Here is a 27,329-nt window from a genome sequence, read left to right as displayed (position 1 = left end):
CCCAAATTTGGAAACATAAGGTGCATTTTTTCAGAGTTCTGGATATCTGTGTGTATAAGCCTTAAAATAATGTTTTGGGGATGAACTGACGGCATTGCCCAGAATCAACTCTTTCCATGTATAAATGTGTATGACTGCGTGTGTGTGTGTGTGTGTGTACAGATTCATGGGCATTCAATATTTACATCTGCTGGAATGTTCCCCATACTACTCAATAAATCAAGTACTTCAAGCAATGTGATTCACAGAAGATCAAACTATCTTTAATATTTCACTACTACTTCAGTAAGCGATGAATGAAAACAAAAAGAAAGAAAACGCACAAGTGCACATGTTGATTCACTTAATGCTGAACAGTTCTACTTTTAGTAAAAAATTACAAAATCACAACTAGTGTAGCCAATCCAGCAGGAGAGAAAAAGGTACAAGCATTTAGAACTAACTACCATACTGTATGTGGGTCAATCTAAAACGTAAGTGCAGATATATATTCTATATATATATATTTATATACTAGGTATATATTCTTGTAAATTTAATAATATGTATATACTTCCAAGTAAAGTGCATTCACTTAGGTGTATATAAATACTTCTAACATATAAAGCCATTTTACAGTGTACATAATTATGCCATAGCAAAACCCATGCTTTACATAGAAAAGGCATCCACAACATTAAGAAAAATTTACAATTTATAAAACTTGATACAATAAATAGTATTATAGAATTGCTGCTGTACACAAAAGCTATTTAATTTCACTCATATAAAAATATGTTTTAGTGCAACCTTACATATATTGATACTTCACATCATTCAGACTGAAGTGTCCAAAAAAGACGGGAAATTGCATTTATTACAAAGCTGATAAACTTGATATATTTACATCTCTTCCTGCTTAATATGCTTATAAGAATATAAGCAAAAAGTAAAGAAAAGGCACACACTGTACATTTAAAAGTACCAGACTGGAGTCCGCAATTTGGTCAGGTTCATGTATAAGTTAACATATACTGTATGTATATTCTCTGAAACTTTAAATAAGAAAGAAATTGATAAAATAGCAAACCAAGTTATAAAAGGCATGCTATACACATACATTGAAACTGCAGAGTATCTACTTAATTTGCTTGTTTAAAGCCTTCTTTGTGTTTGCGTGTGTGTGTTTGAATGTCTGTCTCTCTGTGTGCGCGTGTTGTGTGTGTGCAATAGTATGGGTTGATGTCTTTACGTTGCACGTCCCTCCCTTCTTAACAATGTTCACCTGTTCTCTGTGATGTCCTTTGATATATCTTTGCCTCTCTTTGTGCTTGCTGGCCTTTCCCCTGGGCCCTGTTGACTTGGTGACCTCTCCTTGGCACGGTGGCCTGGGCCTGCTGTGGGACCCGCCGGGCCCTTTGATGTGGCCGGAAGTGAGGTCTCCGAGCTGGAGCTGGAGTGTAGGGGGAGAGGGGAAGCCAAGCGGCCGTCCGGGGACTTCCTAACCTCTAGGCCACTAAAGTGCTGAATCCTGCTGGGGGCGCTCTCCTGAGGGATGAGGTGAGGGGGGTGTGACGGGTGAGGCAGCGGGGAGGGGCGTCTCTGGTGGGGCTCTGAAGAGCACACCGCCACACCTTTCTCCAGAGTGTCATGTTCCGTAGCGATGCGGAGAGAGGCGATAGCTTTGGTACATGTCTGTATGCTCTCCTCCTGCTGCTTACTGTCCTTGATGTCGGACATGTCTGCGCTGTCCTGGCGACTTCCTGACCTGGGTAAGGACGGGCCAGAGGATGAAACCGGGGTCCTCTCCATTCTTTCATGGCACTGGGGTGAATCGGTCGACCCGGTGGACCCCCTGGCCAGCGGGAAGGAGACCTCACTGGTACTGGACTCCTCGGACGTGCTCTTCTGCAGGGGGAGGCGGGCAGGGTGGGCCAGTCCGGTGACTGAGGTGGCCACGGAGTGCACCATCTGGATGCCCCCGATGGGGATCATGGGGAAGGGGGTGCGGACCTGCTGCTGGGAGTGCAGGGGGAGGTGGCTGAACAGGCCCTGGTGTGGCCATAGAGACTCCTGGCTGCTGTGGGGAGGGGAACTCTTCCTCTGATCCTGAAACAATACAAGATGAATTCAGTACAAAGTATACTGGCCAAAGATAAATAGGGTCTGTGGATCTTAGACTATAGAGTATGCAGATGATCTCAGAAAGTACTATGCAAGTTAGGGGCGTAGGCACGGGTGGGCCTGGGTGGGCGCAGACCCACCCACTGGGGAGCCAGGCCCACCCAATGATCATCAGTTATCATATTAAAAACTGCAAACATTTGCCTCTACCCTATGGCAAAATGTGTAGAATTGCAGGTAATTAGCTGTAAAAATGCTAATTTTTCTCTCCGCCCCATGGCAAAATGTGTAGAATTGCAGGAAATGAACTTTAAAACTAAAACATTTTCTCTTCGCTGTCATGAGGGGGGCCGCTGAAATGTTTTGCTCGCAAGGTGGGAATTACAAAAATAATTACTAAAATAATGGATTTTATCAGACAGCATAGGCTGCAGCTCTATAGAGGTGAGATGATGACTTAATTAAATAATAAAGTCATCAAATAAAATAAATGTAACACATATGGAATGAGAGAATGCCAAGAGTGTGCAAAGCTGTCATCAAGGCAAATAAAATATATTTTGATTTCTTTAACACTTTTTTGGTTACTACATGATTCCATATGTGTTATTTCATAGTTGTGATGTCTTCACTATTATTCTATAATATAGAAAATAGTAAAAATAAAGAAAAACCCTTAAATGAGTAGGTGTGTATATTAAACTTTATGCTCCGATTTGCCTCGCAAGTAATAGGCTACAACAACTGACCTATTACCAGTATTATCATATAGCCTTGCTTGAAACTCGAGTTTTGAAATATAAGGGACTCTAAGTTATTCATAATAAGGGGTAGGCCTACATGGAGAAAATCGGACCCCTCTAATTATATATGAAAATAGGCAAATGCATGAAACAACATTTATTTCCAGTCAATGTAAATAGCCTATCATCTTTTGGAATGTTATTTAATTGGAAATAGAACTTTACCCTGTGCTTCTTCATACTATCAACAAACTATCGATTGATAAGCAACTGCTTGCTAAGGTTAAGGTTAGGGTTAGGTTTAAAATATGGATTAGGGTAAGGGTTAAGGTTAGGGTTAGGGTTAAGTTTAGCATTAGGATAAGGGCTAGGGTTAGGGCTAGGGTTAGTACAAATGTAGTTAAAATGTTACTGATAGTCTGTAGAGCTATCCAAATTAAGTGTTACGTGGGATTGTAATGGATCTTGAGATGGTAGGAAAAATCGGCTCAAATACAACAAAACTATTACCAGCTAAAAATAAGTCAAATATGAATATTTATTTATTTATTATTATACAGCTGAAGCGGGCTCCATTTCATGCTTCATTTAAACTGGCCGGGTTTAACAAGACTCTTAAGAACAAAAACAGCAGTTATTAACCACTGAGTGATGAACCAATCTTACATTACGGCTATGGCTGCCTTATCTTTATATCCCTCAGTACGATGGTAACCAACCAGATGGTGTGGAGAAGTCAAGAATGACTCCACAGCGCAAGAACACCGCATTTTCCCCGTTTCCCCAGGGATTCTTAATTAGCCACATATATAAATAGAAATGACCGCAGAGACTGTAAGAGCACTCTATAGTGGGCCTGCATGGGTCCATTGTAGACTCTCCATTTACCATCCTATAAAAGCAGGCACTAATAATACACTGAACAAAAATATAAATGCAACATGCAACAATTTCAACGATTTTACTGGGTTACAGTTCATATAAGGAAATCAGTCAATTGAAATAAATGTATTAGGCCATAATCTATGGATTTCACATGACTGGGATTGCATAGGTCCACCCACTTGGGAGCCAGTTTTTCCCCACTAAAGGGCTTTATTACAGACAGAAATACTCCTCAGTTTCATCAGCTGTCCAGGTGGCTGGTCTCAGACGATCCCACAGGTGAAGAAGCTGGATGTGGAGGTCTTAGGCTGGCGTGGTTATATGTGGTCTGCGGTTGTGAGGCCGGTTGGACGTACTTCCAAATTCTCAAAAACTACGTAGGAGGCAGTTTATGGTAGAGAAATGAACATTCAATTCTCTGGTAACAGCTCTGGTTGACATTCCTGCAGTCAGCATGCCAACTGCACACTCACTCAAAACTTGACACATCTGTGGCATTGTGTAGTGTGACAAAACTGCACATTTTAGAGTGGCCTTTATTGTCCCCCAGCACAAGGTGCACCTGTGTAATGATCATGCTGTTTAATCAGCTTCTTGATATGCCACACCTGTCAGGTGGATGGATTATCTTGGCAAAGGAGAAATATTCTCTAACAGGGAATGAAACAAATTTGGCAACAAAATTTGAGAGAAATAAGCTTTTTGTGCGTTTGGAAAAATTCAGGGATCTTTTATTCCAGCACATGAAATATGGAACCAACACTTTACATATTGCGTTTATATTTTTGTTCAGTATATATATATATACAGTGTATAGTCATACACTGAGAACACCTGCTCTTTCCATGACATAGACTGACCAGGTGAATCCAGGTGAAAGCTATGATCTCTTAGTGATGTCACTTGCTAAATCCACTTCAATCACTGTAGATGAAGGGGAGGAGACAGGTTAAAGAAGGAATTTTAAGTCTTGAGACAATTGAGACATGGATTGTGTATGTGTGCCATTCAGAAGGTGAATGGGCAAGACAAAAAATGTAAGTGCCTTTGAATGGGCGCAGCGGTTTGTGTCAAAAACTGAAACGCTGCTGGGTTTCTTACGCTCAACAGTTTCCCGTGTGTATCAAGAATGGTCCACCACCCAAACGACATCCAGCCAACTTCACACAACTGTGGGAAGCATTGGAGTCAACATGGGCCAGCATCGCTGTGGAATGCTTTCAACACATTGTAGAGTCCATGCCCCGACGAACTGAGGCTGTTCTGAGGGCTAAAGGGGGTGCAACTCAATATTATGAAGGTGTTCCTAACGTTTGGTATACTCAGTGTATATTATGTCAGTAAGGAGCTGTTCATGGAGGCTGATGTGAAATGTTTACAGAATAGAATAGAACAATTGAATACGTTCTGGAACACTTACTGTCTCCATCTCTGAGTGGCTTCTGCTGCACTGGCCCATTGGCACCATCTCTGAGTGTAGGTGCTGGCCCAGACTCCAGGGGGCACTGTGATGGTGCACGCCCCTCCTGGGGGAGACAGGTCTGATCATGCCCCGGTGGCGACTCCGTGGAGACAGCTCCCTCCTGCCCGCCAATTCTCTGCCCGGTGACATGGGGCGTCCAGCGTGGGACAGGGGTGAGAGGTGACTCCTGGGGGAAAGGTCCCTGCGGGGCGAGAGGTCCCTCCTGAAGGAGATGTCCCTCTTGGGGGAGATGTGCCTGAGAGGGGACACCTCTCTGTGGGGTGACAGGTGGCCACGGGGGGACATGTCCCGTCGGGGGAAGAGGTACTTGCGTGAGGTGGAGGTGGGGGAGGGCTCTCGGAGAGGGGAGGAGTCCAGGCCTGGGGAAGAGAGGCGAGATGGGGACAGGTCGAATGATGAGGAGCTGTGAGCTGGGGAAAGGCCAAAGTCCTCGTCCATGGAGCTGGGTACGTCTAGCCTGCTCTTATAGTTCTCACCCAGGGCGCCCTGCAGCAGCTGCTGGTACTCTGCCATCTGGCCCTGGCCTGCACGCTCGCTGGGCACCATGAGCTGGGTGATCTGGATGCTGGGCAGGCTGGTGAAGTAGCTGAATAGGGGCGGTTTGGAGCCGTGGCCCAGCAGGTCTGAGCAGGCGCCCTGAGAATCCGCCACAGCTGTGATGGACAGAGATGGTATGCCATAGGGCTGAGGGCTGGTGCTTCTGGAGCGAGTCTTCGGCGTGGAGTCACCATCTTCATCGTCGTCATCATCTTCATCGTCGTCCACCTCATCCCCATCATCCTCGCCACCATCAGAATCATCAGCGTCTGAGAACTGGTGGTCCGCCATGATGCCTGACATCTTCCCAGACTCCTTCTGGCCATCCTCGCCATTGTCTAAAAAGAAACATATGGTTTAACCAACCGTTGATCCAGTCAAACGCTATGCAAATGCTGTAACAGTAGCCTACTTTGTTCTGCAAGACAAATAAACAGCATTTAGTGTAGTCTTAACAAGGAAATGAAATATACAAACTATACAAATATACAAATAGTACTTTTCTATTTAGGCATTTACAAATCTTTTACAGCAACTGCAATTTATTTATTTTGGATTGAATGGATCACTGGAGTTCTTCCCCACTTTATGCAGAATGATGGGATACAAGCAGGGAAAATGTAAACTGCGTATCTTAAAGTTGGTTATAGGAGGCGGCTCCTGTTTTTCATTACAATAATTGTTCCTCAAGAACTGCACCAGTGCAACTTACAGGGCCCAGTATTTATCAAATATTGGCTCATCTATATACAATGTGCTCAGTCAGTCTGTCTGATTCATACCAGCTTCCTCGGCGTCCGCATCCTCCACAGACGTCACTGACACCCCGAGCTCCAAGCACTTCTTCATGTGGGCTTTCGACTTCATGTGTTTTGTCAGGTTTCCTGAAACCAGAGTTTACGACTTTTAAAAGTCTTACTGGAAGCAGCATAGGCCGTATGGTCTTTCAATTCACTCATCAACACTTCACTGCAGCAGAGAGAGAGAACCTTGCCACTCTTCTAATGCAATGCAGACAGAAGTCTCTTCAGTTCTACATAAATCCTTTTCCAATGTGATCACTGTTTTTGTTTGAACTATCAGTTTAAAGTGCTTGAGAAGAAAGGTATACATTTGCTATATATACTATATGAAACAGAAGAAGGAAACCCACCTTTAGTTTTAAAAGCAAAGTTGCAGAACTTGCAGACATATGGCCTGACATCGGTGTGTGTGCGGATATGTTTCTTCAGCATGCTTGGCTTCTTACAGCGGATCCCACACTCTTCACATATGTACTTCCCTCTTCCTCTGCCCCGCACGTAAACATAGTCTTCATTGGATTTGTACCTGAAATCATAACAAGATCAGATTTTTCAACATTATTGGAGGGTATTGAGTATATCGAAGCATGTGTTAAGGGAGCAAATACCAAATATATCAAACAGGCAACTTTACATTCGGAAAGGTAGCCTATTACTGCTCAGAGAAAATAATTCTGGTGCCAAATTCAACTGGGTATTATCATATTTCTGCAGAAAACGCCTTCACGTCCATAAATGTAAAGCAGTAATTTAACAAAATCAAGTAATACCTCAATTTCAGTTACCACAGTAATTGTTTAACCATTCTCATATAACATAGGCCCTGAAGAAGTGGTTTCTGCCGCCAGGCATTAAATCCAACTTAACCTCAAAATATTTCATATTTAAGTGCAGATAATTTTCTGCCTTCCACAAAACTGTACATTTTGTATAGAAGTCACAACAATATTAAAATTTAAGCAGCCATCTCCAGAAGGTTCCACACTGATATCAAAAGGCTTTCAATTACATTTTAATGGATAATGGCAGCCATCTTGACATACCCTCCTTCAAAGATTTTGATGCGAGTGGGCTCAGCCTGCTTTGAGGAGGCCTCCTTCTCTCCGTGGTCCTCCTTGACTCGATCCCTGGAGCTCAGCCCCTTGATTTTCTTCCCATATTTGCTCACATCTACCTGCATGAGCTCTGGCTTCATCTGCAAATGGAAAAAATGCATAACACTGAGTTAAATCCTCGCAAACAAACAAAAACACTTGATGGCAGATGTAATGAAATGTCGGCTCAAAAATAACCTTTTACTGTAACTAAGATTGCTTTATAATATTGTAGGGGATTTCAAACTTTCTAAAACTTGCATGTGAGTTATGAAATCTGTAATGCTTATTTAGTCCATTTAAATGTAATAAACTGTGAATAAGAGCCAAATATGACGTGTGATTACCTGCTCAAACCTCTGCTTCCAAGCAAGAGAGGACACAAGTTTTCCAGTCCCAGGTTGATACATAGCAGCCATCGTGTAGGTTTCTGTGTTCTTCCTCTGCTTGGAGCGGAGCAGAGCCAGAGTAGCCTTGGTGCTGAGGCTGAGAGGGTTGGGGTTGTAGGAGCTGATGCACCAGGAGCCGTAGACAGAAGTCATGGGAGTCGTCTGAGTGTTGTTTGGCTTGGTGTAATTCAGGAAGCACCAACTGACACTGGTTGTCGTGCGAAGACTGGGGAACTGAAAGAACTGCTGAACGTCTGCCAGATCTGTGAGCAGCAGAGTGCTTCCAGCAGCGTCCCCACTCTGATTGGCAGCCAGCTGCACCAGCATGTTGACAGGGATCTTGCTGCCCATGGGCGGCTTGGCCTCCTCTGGAGTGTCACTGGAGGCGACCATGGACTGTGGGCTGGAGCTAGCCTCTGGGGTGAAGGAGTCGTCAACATCCAGCTCCTCTGGGGACTCTCTGCCACCAGGGGTGTCCATCACAATTTGCAGAGGGGGAGTGAAGCTGTCAGTTGGTGGCATGTCGGGTATGTGAGGGGCGTTGGAACGCACTGGGATTTTGGTGGAAGGGAAGTCTGCTGGTGGGGAGGAGGACATCCTCTCCTGATCATCCATTGAACCCTCGCTCTTTAGAGGTGCACGCTGTGGTAACTTGACGCTGTCCTTCGAAGCACTCAGCTCGACAGCGCTCAGCTCCTTTACAATCTGACCGTACATCTTCTCCTCCTTGACCCGTTTCTGCTGTTTGGTCTCTATGAAGAGTTCTAGGCTACTGGCCGGTGATAGCATCCGCTTGCTTCCCCCGATACTGGAGGACGCATCCGTGGTGGAGATGGTTCTCGATGTCAACGACAGCGGAATTCCCGTGTTTAGTCTCCCGTGTTCAGTGTTCAGATCTGGAACATTCCAGAGTGGATAACGTGGAGCTCCCTCAGGCTGACCAAGGATCTGAGATAAGTTGAAGCAAACTCCGTGCTTTGAAACACTGCCGCCTGTGAGTGAACTGGATGATACATTCTCTGAGCACATGACTTTTGCTGAATAAGTGCTCTGGCTGTGGTTAGCTAAGAGCTGTGAAACACTTGTGTACATAACACTTCCGTAAGATGGCACGTGAGTCTGTATCCTAACGGGGACTAGCATACCTGGGAGTGATGGCTGTGAACCTGCATTCTGAGTGGCGAAGATTGGCTGGACCTGTTGCAGGAGCATTTTGCTCTCAGTGAGGGCCACTTTAGACGGTTGAGAGCTGTAATGCTGGACCTGGGGGGAGGCTCTGGAGGGATACTGGTAGTTCTGACTGATAGCACCGTCAGCCTTCATGTCACACTGCTCCTGGATCTGCTGTAGCTGATGAAGAGGTGGGTGGGATTTCTGGAGCATGTGCGGTATACTAGGCTGTCTGATATGTAGTTTCTGTAACTGGTGTGGCTGGAAAGCCAGATGCTGCTTGTGTGTCTGTGTTGACTCCGGATGCCAGAACAAGCCGGGCTGAAATGGCAGGAAAGGCAGTGAAGCCAAGCTTCTCTGGAGTGAGGAGTATTGCATCGCTTCCTGGCTCATGAGCTCATGACCTGGATGCTCTCCCTCTGATGACTGTTGACTTGGCAGATGAGATGACTTCTGGAACAGTGGTGGGTCTTCCTGGCTGTCCTCACTAATTCTCTGTTGCAGGAGATGATAATGTGACCCTCTCTTGGGTCTTGCTACTTCGCTGGCTGATGCACCGTGAGAACCTTGAGAGGATGGGGGGCTCTGCCAAGATAAGGGTCCATGGTCCGAGTGCTCTTGCTTGATGGTCATTTCGAGACCGCCTTTCTCATGCACCACAGTCTCAGGGTAAACGCTGAGGGATGCCTGCCTTACTAGATAGCCCCGTCTCCGTTCTTTCATGGCTGATGCACTGGAGTAAACCTCTCCCTGTCTGGATGATGTTGAGAGGCTGCCATAGTCAAATGACTTGCTACGGATCTCTGGGATCTCGGTGGCCAGAGCACAGGGAGCCTGTTCTGATGAGGAGCGTCGCATCTCCCTCTGCTGGTGATGGCCGGGGATGGTGAGAGAGTTGCCGCTGTACTCAGACTGCTTGCCAAAGTCATCCTGCTTGGTCGGTGACACAGATTTCAGGCTCTCTTCCTTGTCAAAGGACATAGAGAAGTTGGAGCTGTGGGACAGGTTGCTCTCCTGGCTGGGGCTCCTGGACAGGCTGGTGCAGGACTCAAAGCTGGACTCCCCAGAGGAGTGCTCCAGGTCTGCCAGACGCAGACGCTTCTTCTTAGGAGGCAGCTTCTCCGCAGGGAGCTGGGACAGTGTCTCACTCCTCTGGGGCCACTGGAATTCTTCAACGTGCTTCTCCGGCTCCTTGGACGGTACATTGGGCTCTTTCTCAGGTTTATCTGGCTCCTCCGTCACCCTGATCTCAGGCACTTGGATGTTGGGCTGACGCACCAATTTGGGGGGCATGTGACAGGGCTGGTTGGGTGAAGCTAAATCACTGTCGCTCTGCTGCTCCATGCTCTCAGACCTCAGGATAGAGTCCGGGCTCTGCACATCCTCTGTGTTTTCTGTATCTGACTGCTCTGAATATTGGCTAGATGGTTTGTCTTGCAGGTAGGCTGGGTGCTCGAAGGACTCTGACTTCTCAAAGGAGTTTGGCCTACTGAGTGAGTTTGTGTGCTGAATGACAGAGATAACATTGCCATTTGCCTTTCTGTCAGAGTCTGGGACTAGCACTACGTCCTCTGAGCACATACTACTACAGCATGTTTCAAAACTGTCTGATTGGCTATGTGCATTGTACATGGATCCTATGGATCCCTTCCCAGTAGGTGTTGCCCTTGAACTCTCTTGACTACCTTGTTTTGAATCATAATCCCCAACCATATCGACTGAGCCACTACTGTCATACTGGCCTGGGCCATCCTCCTCATCTCCTACACTCTTTTCCTTTCTGCGTTTACGAGTGGCAATCTCTGTCATTCCCACTTTAGTACCATAAGGGCTGTATGCTGTATGCTCTGGCACCACAGGACTGCGCTCCCCTAGCTTTAACGCCACGAATGGGGCTGCATTCTTGGGAACGTGTCCATAGGTTTCATAGTCGCCATGCCCTTCATGTGCTGAATGCTCAAAAGCTGCCTGTCTCCTAAGCCTCCTAAGACCGGCAGCACCCGGGTAGAAGACGTCATCAGAGGTCATCATTTCATCGAAGGAGTGGCTCACTCTTATCCCCGGTGGGACGTTGAGGTTGGTCGGGGAGGATGTTGGCATTGAGTTACTCCTAATGAGTGGCCCTGAATCAGAAGGAGCCTCTAATAGACCTGTGTTGCTTTGGCAAGGGCTTGTGGGATACTGCTTTGGGTCAACGCCTGCTAGTAGTTGCGCTTCACTGTTTTCATTTCGGAAAAATATATGATCTTCAGATATCTTCCCCATGACTAGGTTAGTGTCTTGGCCAACAGTGGCCATGCCTACTGCAATGGAGTGTCTAGATCTAGGAGAGTTAGGTTTGTAATACCAAGTCCGACCAAACATGATCTCCTCGTAGGACTTTGCGTTTGTGTTGGGAGGGCTGATCTGTTGCTCTGCACTCTCTGAAAGGGAGAAGTAGCCTGAGTCTGTGCTGCCTTTGCTGTGTGGACTCAGAAGGTTCAGGGACTGCTGGGACTGCTGGTCTGAGTCCTGTGATCCCTTCCTATCTGTCAGTTTCAGAGCCAGTCTCTGTTTGATAGTGGGAGAGTCATTCACGCGGCCCACCTGGGAGCTGATGTGAGAAGCCTTGAGTTCCATGAATGGGGGGCACTCCATTGCTGTTGGCGTGACCCCTTGTTTTGGGACGATTAGGATAGGCACTTTCATGGATGCCATAGATAGTTCCTCAGCTGAGTCAGCATATGCCGGCTCGCCACCCTTCTCCATTGTGCTTTTGTCCATCTCAAATGATATCTGGGGGATGGGGCTGCCTTTGTCCATAAACATAGAGGCCTCTGCCGTCTCCTCGTCAGTGTCCGTACTCTGTTCACCGTCTGAGTGTACATCCGTCTCTCCCACTGAGGATGCCTGATCCATGTCTGTGCGTGAAGCTGCCATTTCGGAGAACGGGACTAGTCCCGCTTTGATGGCATGGGCATGAGATTTACGGTGTTTGTACAAATTACTCTTGGTTTTAAAGGAGAACCCACAGGGGACACAAGGGTAGGGGCGTTCCCCAGTGTGTGAACGAATGTGCTTCTTCAGCACACTGGGTTTAGCACAAGCCCTTCCACAGTAGTGGCATATGTACTTCCCTGGCTTCTTGGGTTTCTGCTCCTTCTTGTATCCCTCCTCTGGCGGCTCCGGCCCTGATTGGGAATATTGGCCAAAAGAACTGGGTAAACTGGGAGATTTCTGACGACAGAAGACTCCATGGGCACGGGAGTGTCCAGGGAATATGTCATCGGAAGGGAGCTGTCCAGCGAAGGGCCAGGCATGGGCCTCCAGACCAGGCTGTGGCTTGGCTCCGGACAGGAAGCGCTCTTGCATGGGCTGCTGTGGGTACGGTTGTGGTAACTGGTAGGAGTAAGTACGGGGGAAAGCCTGTGTGTATTGACTGTCTTGAGATGGCTGACCCATTGCAGTTGATAACAGCTTCCCAGAGCCATACTTTTGTGCTGAGACGGTAATATTGCTGCCACTGGCACCACTTTGCAGGCTTTCGCGATGCGAGTGCCTTTTTCCCTCTGGGTCAGCGAAAGTGCTTCTTTTTGTGCCAGCTGAGGGTTCGGAGACCCACTTCCTTTGTAGCTTCTCCCGGGGCTCCTTGGTGCATTTTTGTCCAGCAGCAGATGCATGTGGCTCCATTGTCCAACTAGACTTCAGTTGGGTTTCTCAAAGGTCAAATGTCAGATGCTGTAGTTCTTAAATAAAGGGGCCTTCCATTACTGAAGTCATTTTGGGTTGTTCTACATTTGAGTCACAAAGATCCTCTATAGTGGCATCAGAACACTTTCTTTCTGTCAAGCATACTATAAACTTGCAAACTTGCTTCAGCCCTCCAATTTTCTGTCCAGTTCATTAAATGTATCAAGACCTTTGAGTGATCTGAAAATTCAAACAGAATATGAATAAATGCCATGTACTGTGAAACGAAACATGGTTTTAAAAATCATGATTGGGTACATAATATCTATTACTGAACACTTACCAGTCTTAAAAGGAAGTGCTTGTTGATATCCCTCCTTTTAGAACTTCCACAAGAATCTTTACGTAAGACCTGGAGAGAGGAGAGGGAAACAATTCAGTGATTGAAACAAAACATTCACTGTGAAGTCACTGTTAATAACTTATGTCCCTAGGATTTTCCTCAATTTTCAAATAAATGAATCCCAGTTCAGTCATCTATATTCTCATGTACAGTGGCATGCAGTACAAGGAGTACAGTGCTCAACTAGATTGAAGTTGAAATATTTCTAATGAGTGTAGTTTGTGATTGGCCACCCCCTCCTTCTTACAGTGAGTCATCAGTAACAACTAGGCCCACGCAGTTCCTAAAAAGACAAAAAAGTGTAAAAATAGCCTGCTGAATGGAGGTGACGTAAGACATCATACGCGTGTGGGCATCCAAAGGGCAAGTCATAAAGGAACTACCAGCACTAGCATTTTTCTTTTCGATGGCCTCTGTTTGATTTTTACTTTCTATACATACACATACTGCAATGCCTAGTAAACACAGAAACTGTAAATAAACCTACATATGTTTGTGATTCTATTTCAGAGTGCTAATGTACAGAAACCACACCAACACTTGAATATAGAATAAATCCAGTGTCTGAGACTAACATGCTGAACATGTAAGTCTTTGCTTTGCACTTCTTGATTTCAGTTTTTTTCTCTGATTGCGACAGACACACACAAGGCCCTTTTGCTCTGGCGCTGCCGGGGTAGGAGCACGGAAGCTGTGTGACGCGGGTGTCTAGAGGCCAATGTGAGAGATAAAAATAGCCCAGCAGAAAACCACTGGTATTTTTAGCACCTGAAACATTAACTTTTGGTCAGTTTTTGTTTTCTTCAATGCTGTTACACAATAAGAATGTGTGCAAACACCAGAACAGTCCATAAGCCCTAAGTGGAGTTTAGCAACTACAGAATAAGTGGTTGGATGGAGGTTTGGTACCGGCCAGATCTCCTTTCTTATTGACCAACGATAAATACCACCATCCTGTTAAACAACTATTCATGTACATGTTTAAATTAAACCCAAAGCCAAATGTGTATGTGAAAACACAGCCACGTGTTACTATGTTTACAGAATTCAGTATCAATTCCAACACACCTGTAGCAACAGTTGTTGCATACCAACCTAATGAAATGTTCTTGATTGACAGCTTTGTAAAGATAACGTAGTTACAGAGAGACACATTCTGAGAGGAACAATAACTAATCCTAGCTTATTCTCACAATTTGCACTCTGTTGCTAGTATTTTGTGAAAAAATGGTCAACAGATGCAATTGAGCCTTATGATGCCATAGCAAACCTATCACTGAGTGAAAAAGAACAATCTGTGAAAGCTGGAGTCAGTTTCATATATCACACTTAATGGTGGCCAGGTTAGCGCACCCCACTCCTCTTCCCCTCTCCCCCCAAATCTCACCCCTCCATGTTTGGGAGCATCTCCTTCCATTAATGAATCTGTCTAGCTCTGCTGCTGGGCCCCAGATATATGCATGCAACACGTCCTCACTGATAAACAGGAAAGTATCTCTTGTTATTCAATACAGATCCGCTACCATAGTGCCAAAGTTCTCTAAAACCTCTTTCTTTTAGCACATACAGTTCAGTAGGCATCTGTCCAAAACCATTGATGAATTATTCTCTGCCGTGTTGCATAAGGTTATCATTGTTTAAGTCAAAGAAAAACAATTGAATGGGTTATATAAAGTGTTTTTATCCTAACTAAAACGCTGTCCTATTTTCTGACTGAGTGTGGTGAGAATATTCATTGGCATCATTGGTACCTGGAGGAAGTGTGTGTGGGACACACACAGAGGCAGAGTGTGTTACGGACACCTCGCTCTATAGAGATGGAAGGGAGCTGACATTCTCAAAGATATAAACAGAAACACTCCACTGGATGATTCAAGCATTTTATGTAACATCTCCATTGTCTAACAGTATTTCATCTGATAGGAGGGCCCGCTGCCAAAAACTGATGCCAATGATGAGGCGGACATTTTCATTATTTACAGTACACCGGGCCCCCACAGTAAGTTACTACGCACCTACACATCCCCCCAAGCATTACAGTATATATATCTCCATCAACCCCCTCCTCCCCAGAGGTATGCATAATGTGTGGGTATAAACCATGTTAGCTTCCTAAGATTAGGGCTATCATTTCATGGGGAGAACATAACGGTGATAGAGAGCCTCTGCCCACCTCGGGCCCAGTTCTGGTTTCTGGCTGGAGATCTATGGGGAGTGGGGGATAAGCTGGTTGCCTGGGGCTATACCAGACCCTACACACTGACGCACATCTCCATTGTGACTGGGGAAAGAGCAAACCTTAAAGAGTCCCTTTCACTCAATCAAAATACATCCTCTTTCAATGCAGGGATTAGGTATTTAAGCGTTTTTGGGCAAGCAGATTCAAGAGAGAGGATTAGAAAATGTTTTGTTATTTTGTGTGACAATGAGTGATGTGTAGTTATCCTTAAACCATTTGGACAGCCAAGGTGCCACATACCAAGTTGTAGTGCTTGGAATTCCTTTCATCGCTGAAATAGAGAATAGAGTGAATCCTGTTTTCTTTTCCCTCAAATAGCAACATCTGAAGTTAAAATGAACCATAATGCCATATCTCTCACTGTCCAATCAAAAGTTAATTGCAGGACACGAGCACTTTAAATAATTTAATACAATTTTGTGAATAAAACAAAAACAGACCTAGAAAATATATCCGTTGCCAAACTACACTACCGTTCAAAAGTTTGGGGTCACTTAGAAATGTCCATGTTTTCGAAAGAAAAGCAATTTTTTTGTCCATTAAAATAACATCAAATTGATCAGAAATACAGTGTAGACATTGTTAATGTTGTAAATGGCTATTGTAGCTGGAAACGGCTGATTTTTAATGGAATATCTACATAGGCGTACAGAGGCCCATTATCAGCAACCATCAGTCCTGTGTTCCAATGGCACGTTGTGTTTGCTAATCCAAGTTTATCTCTTTAAAAGGCTAATTGATCATTAGAAAACCCTTTTGCAATTATGTTAGCACAGCTGAAAACTGTTGTGCTGATTAAAGAAGCAATAAAACTGGCCTTCTTGAGACTAGTTGAGTATCTGGAGCATCAGCAGATGTGGGTTCGATTACAGGCTCAAAATGGCCAGAAAAAAATTACTTTCTTCTGAAACTCGTCAGTCTATTCTTGTTCTGAGAAATGAAGGCTATTCCATGCAAGAAATTGCCAAGAAACTGAAGATCTCGTACAACGCTGTGTACTACTCCCTTCACAGAACAGCGCAAACTGGCTCTAACCAGAATAGAAAGAGGAGTGGGAGGCCCCAGTGCACAACTGAGCAAGAGGACAAATACATTAGTGTCTAGTTTGAGAAACAGACACCTCACAGGTCCTCCACTGGCAGCTTCATTAAATAGTACCCGCAAAACACCAGTCTCAACGTCAACAGTGAAGAGGCGACTCCGGGATGCTGACCTTCTAGGCAGAGTTGCAAAGAAAAAGCCATATCCCAGACTGGCCAATAAAAATTTAAGATTAAGATGGGCAGTCTGAGATATGGCTTTTTCTTTGCAAACTCTGCCTAGAAGGTCAGTATCCCGGAGTCGCCTCTTCACTGTTGACGTTGAGACTGGTGTTTTGCGGGTACTATTTAATGAAGCTGCCAGTCACGTCTCCTCCCGTTGCTCACCTCCGACGCTCTTATTCGCCGGTCTACTGAGCGCACCACCTCGGCAACACCGGAATGGAAACCCAACGCCACCTAATCACCTCCAGCGCACCTGCACGTCATCATCTCATCACCACCCCTATTTAGCCCTGGACTGTTCTGTATGATGTTGTGTGTGATTGTTTAGCTTCGTGTCGTTTACTCTATCTTTGTTATTTATCTTTGTCATTGTTAAGTAAACCTTGACCTTGTTAATTCCTGCGTCTGCGTCCTGCCTCTTCATATACTCAGTACTCGTCACAGAATCACACACCAAACGAAAATGGATGCAGCAGGAGTTTCCCAGTGCCTCGACCAGCACCAGCAGCAGTTTGCCCAGTTGAATGCCGCCATGCAGGAAGTGCTCCGAACTCTGCATAATCTGCCCAGCGCTCCGGTTCCACCTGTTCCCGTGCTATCACCCACTTCTGCGGGAGCCCTCGCCCTACCGGAGCGCTATGACGGTAAAACTACTAAATGTAGCGGCTTCCTACTACAGGTTTCACTTTATCTGGCGCGTCAGCCTGGGGCATGTCCATCTGACCAAACCAGGATAGCGCTGGTGATTTCGCTACTTAAAGGAAAGGCGCTGGATTGGGCCACGGCAGTCTGGGAAGGAGAGGAGGCAGTGGCGCTACCCTACCCCACCTTCCTCGCTCGGTTCAGGGTGGTGTTTGATCATCCCACGGAGGGAAAGGACAGGGGGTGAGCATCTCCTCCATCTACAACAGAGAGAGGGGCCCGTGTCCGAGTACACTCTGAGCTTTCGCACAGTGGCGGCATCTTCCGGCTGGAATGAGCGTGCTCTGCGCACGGCCTTCAGGAGAGGCTTACGGGAGGACATCAAGATGGAACTCGCATGTCGGGACGACGAGATGGACCTTGATACCCTCATCACCACGTCCATCCGTCTTGACGATATGTTGAGAGAGAGACAGCGTTCCCTACACCTCCCGGAGCCTCAACGCTCACCCCATCTGATCTATGGAAGCCGCCCTGCTTCCGAGTCCTCATCCATGGAGGTGGGCAGCACCCACTACACCACCACGGACCACAGATCTCCTGGTGGCTCCCTATCTAGGCAGTATGACTCCCGTCGCCGCTCCGTGAGTGTTACGTCTGCTCCTATCACAAAACCATTGTTTTTAGTTCCCATAACGGTGATTGGTTATTCCTTCTCTTCCATTTCTACTGCTATGATAGATTCTGGATCAGCGGGGAACCTTATAGTTAGGGAGCTGGTCTCTGAATGGGGGTTGCCCACCGTGCCACTGCCATCTCCGCTACAAGTCACCTCACTGAACAATAAACCCCTTGGATCAGGCACCATTACGCACGTCACTCTCCCCATCACCATCACCATTCCCACACTACAGGAGCACCACAAGGAGCTGTCATTCGACATTGTCACGTCACCCCTTCACCGGATCGTCTTGGGATTGCCCTGGCTCAGACTACACAACCCCACCATCAATTGGAGCACCAAGAGGATCACAGCCTGGTCCACCTCATGCCGGAAGACCTGCCTGCCGTTAGTTTGTTGTTCCACGTCAGTGGAGAGTCCGGAGTCCGCCCTCCAGCCCAACATTCCACGTGAGTATGCAGATCTCTCCGATGTCTTCTCTTCATTAAAGGCTACGTGTCGCCCTCCTCACAGGCCCTGGGACTGCGCCATTGACCTGCTGGAAGGACAACACCCCCCGAAGAGTCGCATTTACCCCCTTTCCATGGCGGAGACTGAGGCCATGGAGAAGTATGTGGCGGAGACCCTGAAACAGGGGTTCATCAAATGCTCTACCTCTCCTGCCTCCGCCAGCTTCTTCTTCATGGCCAAAAAAGACGGAGGACTGAGACCATGCATTGACTACAGGGGGCTGAACGCAGTCACCACCAAGTACCGATACCCCCTCCCTCTGGTTCCGTCGGCCATCGAGCAGCTACGAGGGGCCCGGTACTTTACCAAGTTGGACCTGAGGAGTGCCTACAACCTGATCCGAATCCGGGAAGGAGACGAGTGGAAGACGGCATTCAGCACTACCTCAGGCCACTATGAATACTGCATCATGCCATACGGCCTTGCCAACGCACCTTCTGTGTTCCAGTCCTTCGTCAATGACGTGTTCCGGGACATGCTGAGTAGACAGGTGGTGGTGTACATCGACGATATCCTGATCTACTCGGCTACGTTCGAGGAGCACATCAGGGACGTCCGAGCTGTCCTACTCCGCCTCCGGGAACACAGCCTGTTGGTGAAGGGGGAGAAATGCGAATTCCACCAACAGGCCATCTCCTTCCTGGGATACCGGATCAGTCCTCAGGGGATGTTCATGGAAGGAGTGAAGACGGACGCCGTCAGGTCATGGCCAGTTCCCACCACCATCAAGGGCCTACAGAGCTTCCTGGGCTAAACTAATTTCTACTGGCGTTTCATCAGGTCCTTCAGCTCCATAGCCGCCCCGCTTACCTCTCTCCTTAATTGTGGGCCTCAGAAGCTGGCCTGGAACCCTGAGGATGACGCTGCCTTCAAGAGGCTGAAGGAGAGGTTCACCACAGCGCCCATCCTAAAACACCCAGATCCATCTCGTCCTTTCATCCTGGTGGACGCATCGGAGGAGGGTGTGGGTGCTCTCCCAGCGGCACAGTAAGCCAGAGAAAATGTATCCCTGTGCCTTTTTCTCTAAAACGCTTACCCCCGCAGAGAGGAACTATGGAGTTGGAGACAGGGAGCTGTTGGCGGTGGTCCTCGCTCTGGAGGAATGGAGACACTGGCTGGAGGGCGCAGTCCATCCATTCCGGATTCTTACTGACCACCGGATTTTGGAGCACATTCGGCAGCGAAACGGATGAACTCTTGTCAAGCCAGGTGGGCCCAATTTCTCACTCGTTTCCAATTCATTCTGTCCTACCGCCCAGGATCCCAGAATGTGAATGCTCCAGGATGCACCATACCGGAGAAAGGAAGGATCTGGGGGGTCCTATCCTGCCCTCGTCTCTCATCGTTGCACCTGTCGTTTGGGATGTGGATGAAGACATCCCAAACAGGGCGCGTGTATGTACCCTCCAGAGTCCATGACCGCCTGCTGATCTGGGCGCACACTACCCTTACGGCAGGGCACTCTGGTATTACGCGCACCCTGCATTCTCTAGCCCAAAAATACTGGTGGCCCACCTTGGCTTCTGATGTCTTCTGCTATGTCAACTCCTGTTCCGTATGTGCCCAAACGAAGACATCTCGGAACGCCCCGGCAGGCAAACTAGTTCCTCTCCCAGTGCCTCAGCGACCTTGGTCACACCTGTCCATAGACTTTGTCACCGACCTTCCACGTTCTGACGGCTTCACCACAGTCATGGTGGTGGTAGATCGGTTCTCCAAATCATGCCTTTTTTTGCCACTAACTGGTCTTCCTTCTGCTCTCCAGGTCGCTGAGGTCCTGTTCCAACAGGTCTTCCGGCATTATGGACTTCTGGAGGACATCGTCTCAGACCGTGGCCAGACCACGGCCAGCCTCACTTCCGGGTATAGGCCTCAATCGAATGGGCAGGTGGAGCGCATGATCCAGGAGCTGGGGAGGTTTCTTCGTTGCCACTGTCAGGACCGGCAGGGTGAGTGGGCGCAGTTTCTGCCCTGGGCAGAACATGCCCAGAACTCCCTCGTTCACTCCTCCACGGGGCTCACTCCCTTCCAGTGCGTCCTAGGGTACCAGCTGGCCCTGGCCCCTTGGACACCCAGCCAGACCGATGCACCCGTAGATATTCCATTAGAAATCAGCCGTTTACAGCTACAATAGCCATTTACAACATTAACAATGTCTACACTGTATTTCTGATCAATTTGATGTTATTTTATTTTAATGGACAAAAAAATAGCTTTTCTTACGAAAAAAATGACATTTCTAAGTGACCCCAAACTTTTGAACGGTAGTGTATGTTCTTTAAATATTTGGAGTCATAGTCTTTAACACTGCTATTATGGACTGCTCTGCTGTTTTAGACCTGCCAGCATTACATGGTTATTGCAATAAACTAATTAAGGTAATTAAATCAACCTCATCTAGTTTCAGTTCCAGCTCTATTACAGAGGATAGTACACACAGTTCTGTTGGTCTAAACAAATTGACATCTGCAATTATACCTGAGTAATTCCTGTAGAAACAAAGGCTAGTCGCATGGGCAGCCACCTGTGTGTTTTGGGTATCTCCGTTCCTTATTTCCCTGAACAGAAACCGGCACAGTTTTTTGTACTTTCCAGGGCAGACTCTGAATAATTCAAAGCATTGCTAATTGTTTCCATTCAGTAATTACAGAGTTTATGGTAACAAAGTCCTGCCTAGAAGTGCATCATGGTCAGTGCCTCAGCCTCAGGAGGCCTAATGGGACCCCCAACCGAGACCCTTATTTATTTTTCTGTGTTTGTCTGTTAGATTTTTTTCTCTGTCTTCTATGGCAATATAGAACTGGCATAGAAACACACATATATCTGCATAAATGTTTTATACGTTTCTCTGTATCTTTCCTTACAGTGGGAATGACAGGGGAGCTGGGTCGGTTTGCTGGGGTCTTTGTTCCAGCTATTCCAGCTCATTAGGGATGGAGGCAACTTTAACAGCTCCAACTGGCTTCATCAACTGGCTAGCTAGGGGAAAATGTGAAAGGGCTCTGAAAATACATTGAAGCAAGGGTCCTACAATAAAGTATTGTGTGTTTTAGGGGCGTCTGGCTCAACGTTGCCTTTCACCTGAACTGGATCAGGGAGTTATTCACAATGCAATGTTTAAGAATCACTCTGTTCTCAAATGGACTGCATGTACAGAGTACACAACATATTTTTTTGACTATTGAAAGGACTGAATGAAATGTATTAATTCTGCGGTCTTGACACACTTCTCGGCTCTATTCAATTTCAGGTTCATTTGTGCCTCTCAAGGTAACATGGGCTAGAAAAGAACGGAATAAAAACTAATATAATATGCAATAAATAAACACCCCCACTAAAAAAATAGATGAAACTATTTTCATCTTCAGAGTTAAACCCCCAACAGTTTGGGTCTTGACAGCAGCCCGTGAGATTCACCATTTGCACAGCCAGCAGGATTGTGGTGTGGTTTTATCCCCTGTAAGCAGGTTCTGTGGATGTATCACCCAGTCTGTTTGCAAGTCAGCCCCCGGGAGTGTCATATTGACTCCTCATTAGGAGCCCAAAGATGAAGCACAGCCTGGAGCCAGGAGGGACTGCAGCCGGGAGATACTGCAGTCTGGAGACTGTGGAGAGACAACATGCAACAGGTTGAGAGGCCAGGGGAGAGAGAGAGACCATCCATTGCTCAAACCAGGTCAAGGTGGTCAGCAGAGCCAGTGGCCTCACAGAGCAATACTAAAATTACAACTACAATGTATAGAGCATTATAGACATTTATACAATGGTGAGTGTATGGGAAATGTGTATGGCATGATGGGATGGATATTTCATTTCGGGACAAACTCCAGCAACATATGAGAAAAGTAAAGACCAGTACTGGTAAAACTACAAGGCACAGGATTCAGACAAGAATCATATCCTGACAGTCATACATCCAGTCATATTCAGGTCTATATTTCAAGCAGCAAGTAGGAGATACAGCTAGGCATAGGATGGGAGGTGATATTTTTAACATGGAGGATGTGTGTGTGTGTGAGTAGTGAAAAGAGAGAGTTGTGCTCTGTGTGGGTGAGAGGCATCGGCTATAGCCTCATTGAGACAGGGTGAGGTGAGGAGTGTGGGTGACAGTTGTGTGGGAAGAACAAGCCTGAATGCCATGCAGCAGGGTTACAATGCTGATGAATTGGCGTTATGAAAGGAGCTGGTTACACAACCCAGCTAGGCGGCTGGTCGGTCGCTCCGCTCGGCCACCTTGTCTCTCCATCTGTGTGGGAGCTCAAGTGGGAAGACGGGCGTTCACTAGGCATAGCAAACCACACCTTAAGCTGAGGTGTTCACTGTGCACAGTCATGCAATTGCACAATCAATATTGTAGTAGTTCCACCTTTCCCGCTGATAGGCAGGTGGAATTCCTTGCTTTTATTTGCATTTGTTGTTATGAGACACGGCAGAAACATTTGGCATTCAATGGGGAAACATCATCCATCTGCAACAAATTATAAACATATTGATGTTACAAAAATGGACTAATTTGGGCGCTGGGTTGTCTCTTAACAAATCGCTGTGTGCCAAATCTTGACTGGGCCATGACATGGGTATCAGCCCCCATGCCTGATGATGTTCCTGCTGATTGTGATGAATGTTATCTGCTCTTCCAAGAATGCTGGGCCATTATGGGAGGCGTAATCTACGAGCGCCGGCAGTAAACAGGATCTCTCTCGGCAGTGCAGAGGTGTACAGTCAGGCATTCAGGCCAACAGCACACACCTCGCCTCACAGACAGTTGCCCCAGAGACACTGTTTGGCTGTTCGCTCATTTGTTTATGAGCTTTTGATCAATGCGTCCATCCAGATCCTCTCCATCAGTTTCTGATCTGGCCTCTCCCTGGCTCTCTCCCAGAGGACATATAGATTCAGAGATTCAGAGTGTTTAATAGTCACATGTACAGGGGTTGCATGTGTGATTGCAGGCTACAGTGAAATTCTTAGGCTCCACATTAGTCATTAGTCAGTTAGTCAGGCTCCACATTAGTCAGTTACAGAGACCAGGAGCAGAGCAGAGCTGTCTGTTGGTGTTGGGTAAAGGCCTATAATACAGAGCAGATCCAGTTCATAATCAACCCTCTCCAGAGACTCTGAGAGTCCAGTATTATGTGCTCAAAAGTATTGCTTGGTTGTAAGTGCAGACGACGCTAAAGGGATATATGTGTGACCTGTTTGGCCATGCCACCAGCCCAGCGCCTCATCTTGAAGATGAATTAGCCCAGAACAGTCTGTGGACTCTGGACAGGGTTGATGGGGAACAGGGGGTGACATCATTTCCCCCAGACAAGCCAGTCCATGAGCCTGAGCGTGAGTGGACACACACACATACATACACACAACAGCACACACACACATGAGCGCACACACAACTGCACACATACAGGCATGCATGCACACGCACACTTTCCTTCTCTCTCTCCCTCTTTCTCTCTCTCTTTCTCTCTCTCTCTCTCTCTCTCTCTCTCTCTCTCTCTCTCTCTCTCTCTCTCTCTCTCTCTCTCTCTCTCTCTCTCTCTTTCTCCCTCTCTCAGTCTCTCTCCCTCTCTCTCTCCTCCTCTCTCAGAGAGAGGCCCATCATGGGGTGCAGGAAGACTCCAGTGGTCTGAGCATAGCGCCTGGGGTGTCGAGCCAAAAGACCGGGCCGGGGGCCTGGGCCCCACAGGCTGAAAGCCATTTAGAGAGGGAGAATCAGCTCCTTTCAACATTAGGTCATGCTTAATACAACTGAGACTCTGGCAGCCTCGCCAGTGTCCCCAGCGTGATATACAGTTACCAATCAAACAAGTGGCCAGACGGACACAGACAAAGGGGAAAGGGGGTAAGTGCCGCCACGCTAAGGTCCTGAGGAGGCTAGGTTGAGGGTTGAGGGTTGAGGGCAGGGAGGGAGAGAGAGAGGAGGGGAAGTGAGGGAGGGGAGTGCGGTACTGTGGGACTCTCTGGCAGACCGACTGTGGGACAGAGCCGGGTAATTACACCAGGCCTCAGTAATTGAAAAGGGCATAGATGAAAACACATCTCCCTGTGTCTGTGTACAGCCCTCTGCTCTGAGACGCGCCAACAGGCTGCCTGCTGCAACGCTGGAAAGAGCAACAATATAAGAGTCAGCAGCAGAATGCTTTCTGGTTGGATTTATGATTATTTCCTGGAGGTGGAAACGGCTAAACATGCATGCTGTGTGCACAGTGGGATAAACCATGTGACCCAGATCTTACTCTTTATGTTGTAGTAGGTGCAGTTATGGGATTTCTCCAGCTAAGCAGCAGCACTAACTATCCCTAGTTTATTCATGCGCCACAGCTGTAGCCGTTTAATGTACGTTTCCATTTAGCGCTGGATGAAACACATAAAATCCCCCTATGGAAGGAAAGAGAGGGAGAATAAAAATGAATAAAATTAAATAGTTGTTTTTAATTGTCTATGGAAAGACTGTCATATTTTCCACCGGGTAAGCTTGAAAACATTACCTTCATTACATTTTCCACAACATTTTGCAGAAATGTCAGGAAGCAGCTGTAGAGACACTGATTAATGGTCTTTCTCACTGGTTCCCCCACTTATAACACCAAGCCCCCCGTCTTTTCACCGACATTAGAACTTCATGAGGTATGCTAAACTTTATATCAACATAAAATAGGCAACGTTAACTTTTAAAACCATATAACCGTAGCAAAGAAGGCTGCTTCCTTACGGACATCTCACCTGTGGCTATCTTGGATGGAGGACTAACACAGGTTTAACTAAGTCTGGAAGGTCATCACATGGAATTGAACAAGAAAGCATCCACTACCCCTCCATGTCCCCCCTCCTCCCCCACACAGATCTCTCCCAGCGCTCAGAGTTTGGGTATTCTATTCCTAATATATACTGCACACCATGTGGACACAACCAATATATCAAACAGGGTATTGTACTACGGTGCTGGGGAAAGCCAGCGGAACAGTATATCTCATAACTTCCAAATATTTTTAAACCGCTGCTGGGTTTCTATAAAGAGAAGGTGAAGGCAAAACAAGAAAGGGACCATCTGGAGGCCGTGATCCTGTAGGACTGGTGGAGGAGAGGAGGAGGAGCTCAAACATCTGCCACCAATGTGCCTCGCTGCCTGCATGGTCCAACCAGGGCCTCTCTCCTAGACCAAATAAATTACTCTAGTCACTTTCCAAGGTTAAGAGCCCCGCTTATGGCGAATAAACAGACAGGCGCCCGGTGTCTAACCCACTGACATGGGTTACCATGGAAAACAATGTAAAGTGCTAATACTTGCACACAGCAAGGCTCCGTAGTTCAGACTTGTTGGCAATGTACACATCAGGGATGTCTAGCACAAATGTCACCAGCTCCACAGCCGAAATGTTTGGGATTGAATGGACAAACGGTGTGTGTAGTTGAATGGGTTTCCCTTCCCTGAAGAGATAGTTAGCTGCACCACGGAGACATTAGGAGTTGATTCAGGTTCATGACTGTAAGTCGATTTGGATAAATGGCATATTATATTATATTATATTATAGGTTAACCAAAATGGTAGGAAAGAGAGGAGCTCCCCTCAGGGAGAGGAGAGAGGAGAAGAAGGAGAGGAGAGGTTTGAGCTGGAGGAGGTATGGCAGATGGAACATGATGAAAGGTGACAGAATAATTCAGACCATTACATGGCAAGTCAGTAGGGAGTGTGGCTGTCACTGATAAAGAGGATGTTTTAGACCTGTAATAGTGGGGTCTTCTCAGTGTGGCCTGATAAACACAGCCATAATCAATTGTGCATAAACAAATATTTGACACAAAATCCTATCTGCTTCCTGGCGGTACTGCAAAGTCCCAATGCTATAAACCGAAAACAAGGCTGAATCATGATATCCTTCAGTACTTATACTTACCTATTGAACAGCCAGTTAATCATGAGCAGTATTTCTATCACCTTTATCATGAGCAATATTTCTATCACCTTTATCATGAGCAATATTTATATCAACTTTATCATGAGAAATATTTATATCATCTTTATCATGAGCAATATTTCTATCAACTTTATTATGAGCAATATTTCTGTCATCTTTATCATGAGAAATATTTCTATCAACTTTATAATGAGCAATATTTATATCGTCTTTATCATGAGCAATATTTCTACCACCTTTATCATGAGCAATATTTCTATCATCTTTATCATGAGCAATATTTCTATCACCTTTATCATGAGCAATATTTATATCATCTTTATCATGAGCAATATTTATATCAACTTTATAATGAGCAATATTTTTATCAACTTGATCATGAGCAATATTTATATCACCTTTATCATGATAAATATTTATATCATCTTTATCATGAGCAATATTTCTATCAACATTATCATGAGCAATATTTCTATCAACTTTATCATGCGCAATATTTCTATCAACATTATCATGAGCAATATTTCTATCAACTTTATCATGAGTAAACCACAACCCATAGATCAGATTGCATCAGGCCTGTCTTTTATATCCCATCTGCTAGCACGCAGCTAAAGCTAACACTCACCCCTTTCCAGATGTGAGGCTCACTGAGACAAGGTGTCTGTTTCTAACACTCCCCTTATTTCCACCCTAAACACACGCACTCCTGACTCCTGTGTGGAATGTGTGTACCCTCACCTGCGTGATCTCAGGGGACTTGAGTGGTGATTGAGCCTGGCACTGTTTAGG

The 27,329-nt window shown here is 46.3% G+C and overlaps 1 protein-coding gene across 1 annotated transcript; it reads right to left on the bottom strand.

Annotated features, from left to right (window-relative positions):
- Positions 1–241: 241 nt before the first annotated feature.
- Positions 242–27,329, bottom strand: LOC311107001 (uncharacterized protein). The gene is made up of 8 exons (XM_084149448.1): positions 27,279–27,329; positions 13,220–13,288; positions 7,996–13,116; positions 7,598–7,749; positions 6,905–7,080; positions 6,534–6,635; positions 5,152–6,089; positions 242–2,088 (listed from the first exon to the last, which is right to left on the bottom strand). The coding sequence occupies exons 3-8, from the start codon at positions 12,874–12,876 to the stop codon at positions 1,261–1,263; spliced, it is 7,077 nt and encodes a 2,358-aa protein (XP_084005574.1). The 5' UTR covers positions 12,877–13,116; positions 13,220–13,288; positions 27,279–27,329; the 3' UTR covers positions 242–1,260.

The sequence above is a fragment of the Coregonus lavaretus genome (assembly GCF_964263955.1).
Source record: "Coregonus lavaretus genome assembly, chromosome: 31".
In the NCBI taxonomy this organism is placed as follows: domain Eukaryota; kingdom Metazoa; phylum Chordata; class Actinopteri; order Salmoniformes; family Salmonidae; genus Coregonus; species Coregonus lavaretus.
This window is presented reverse-complemented; position numbering and strand designations above follow the sequence as displayed.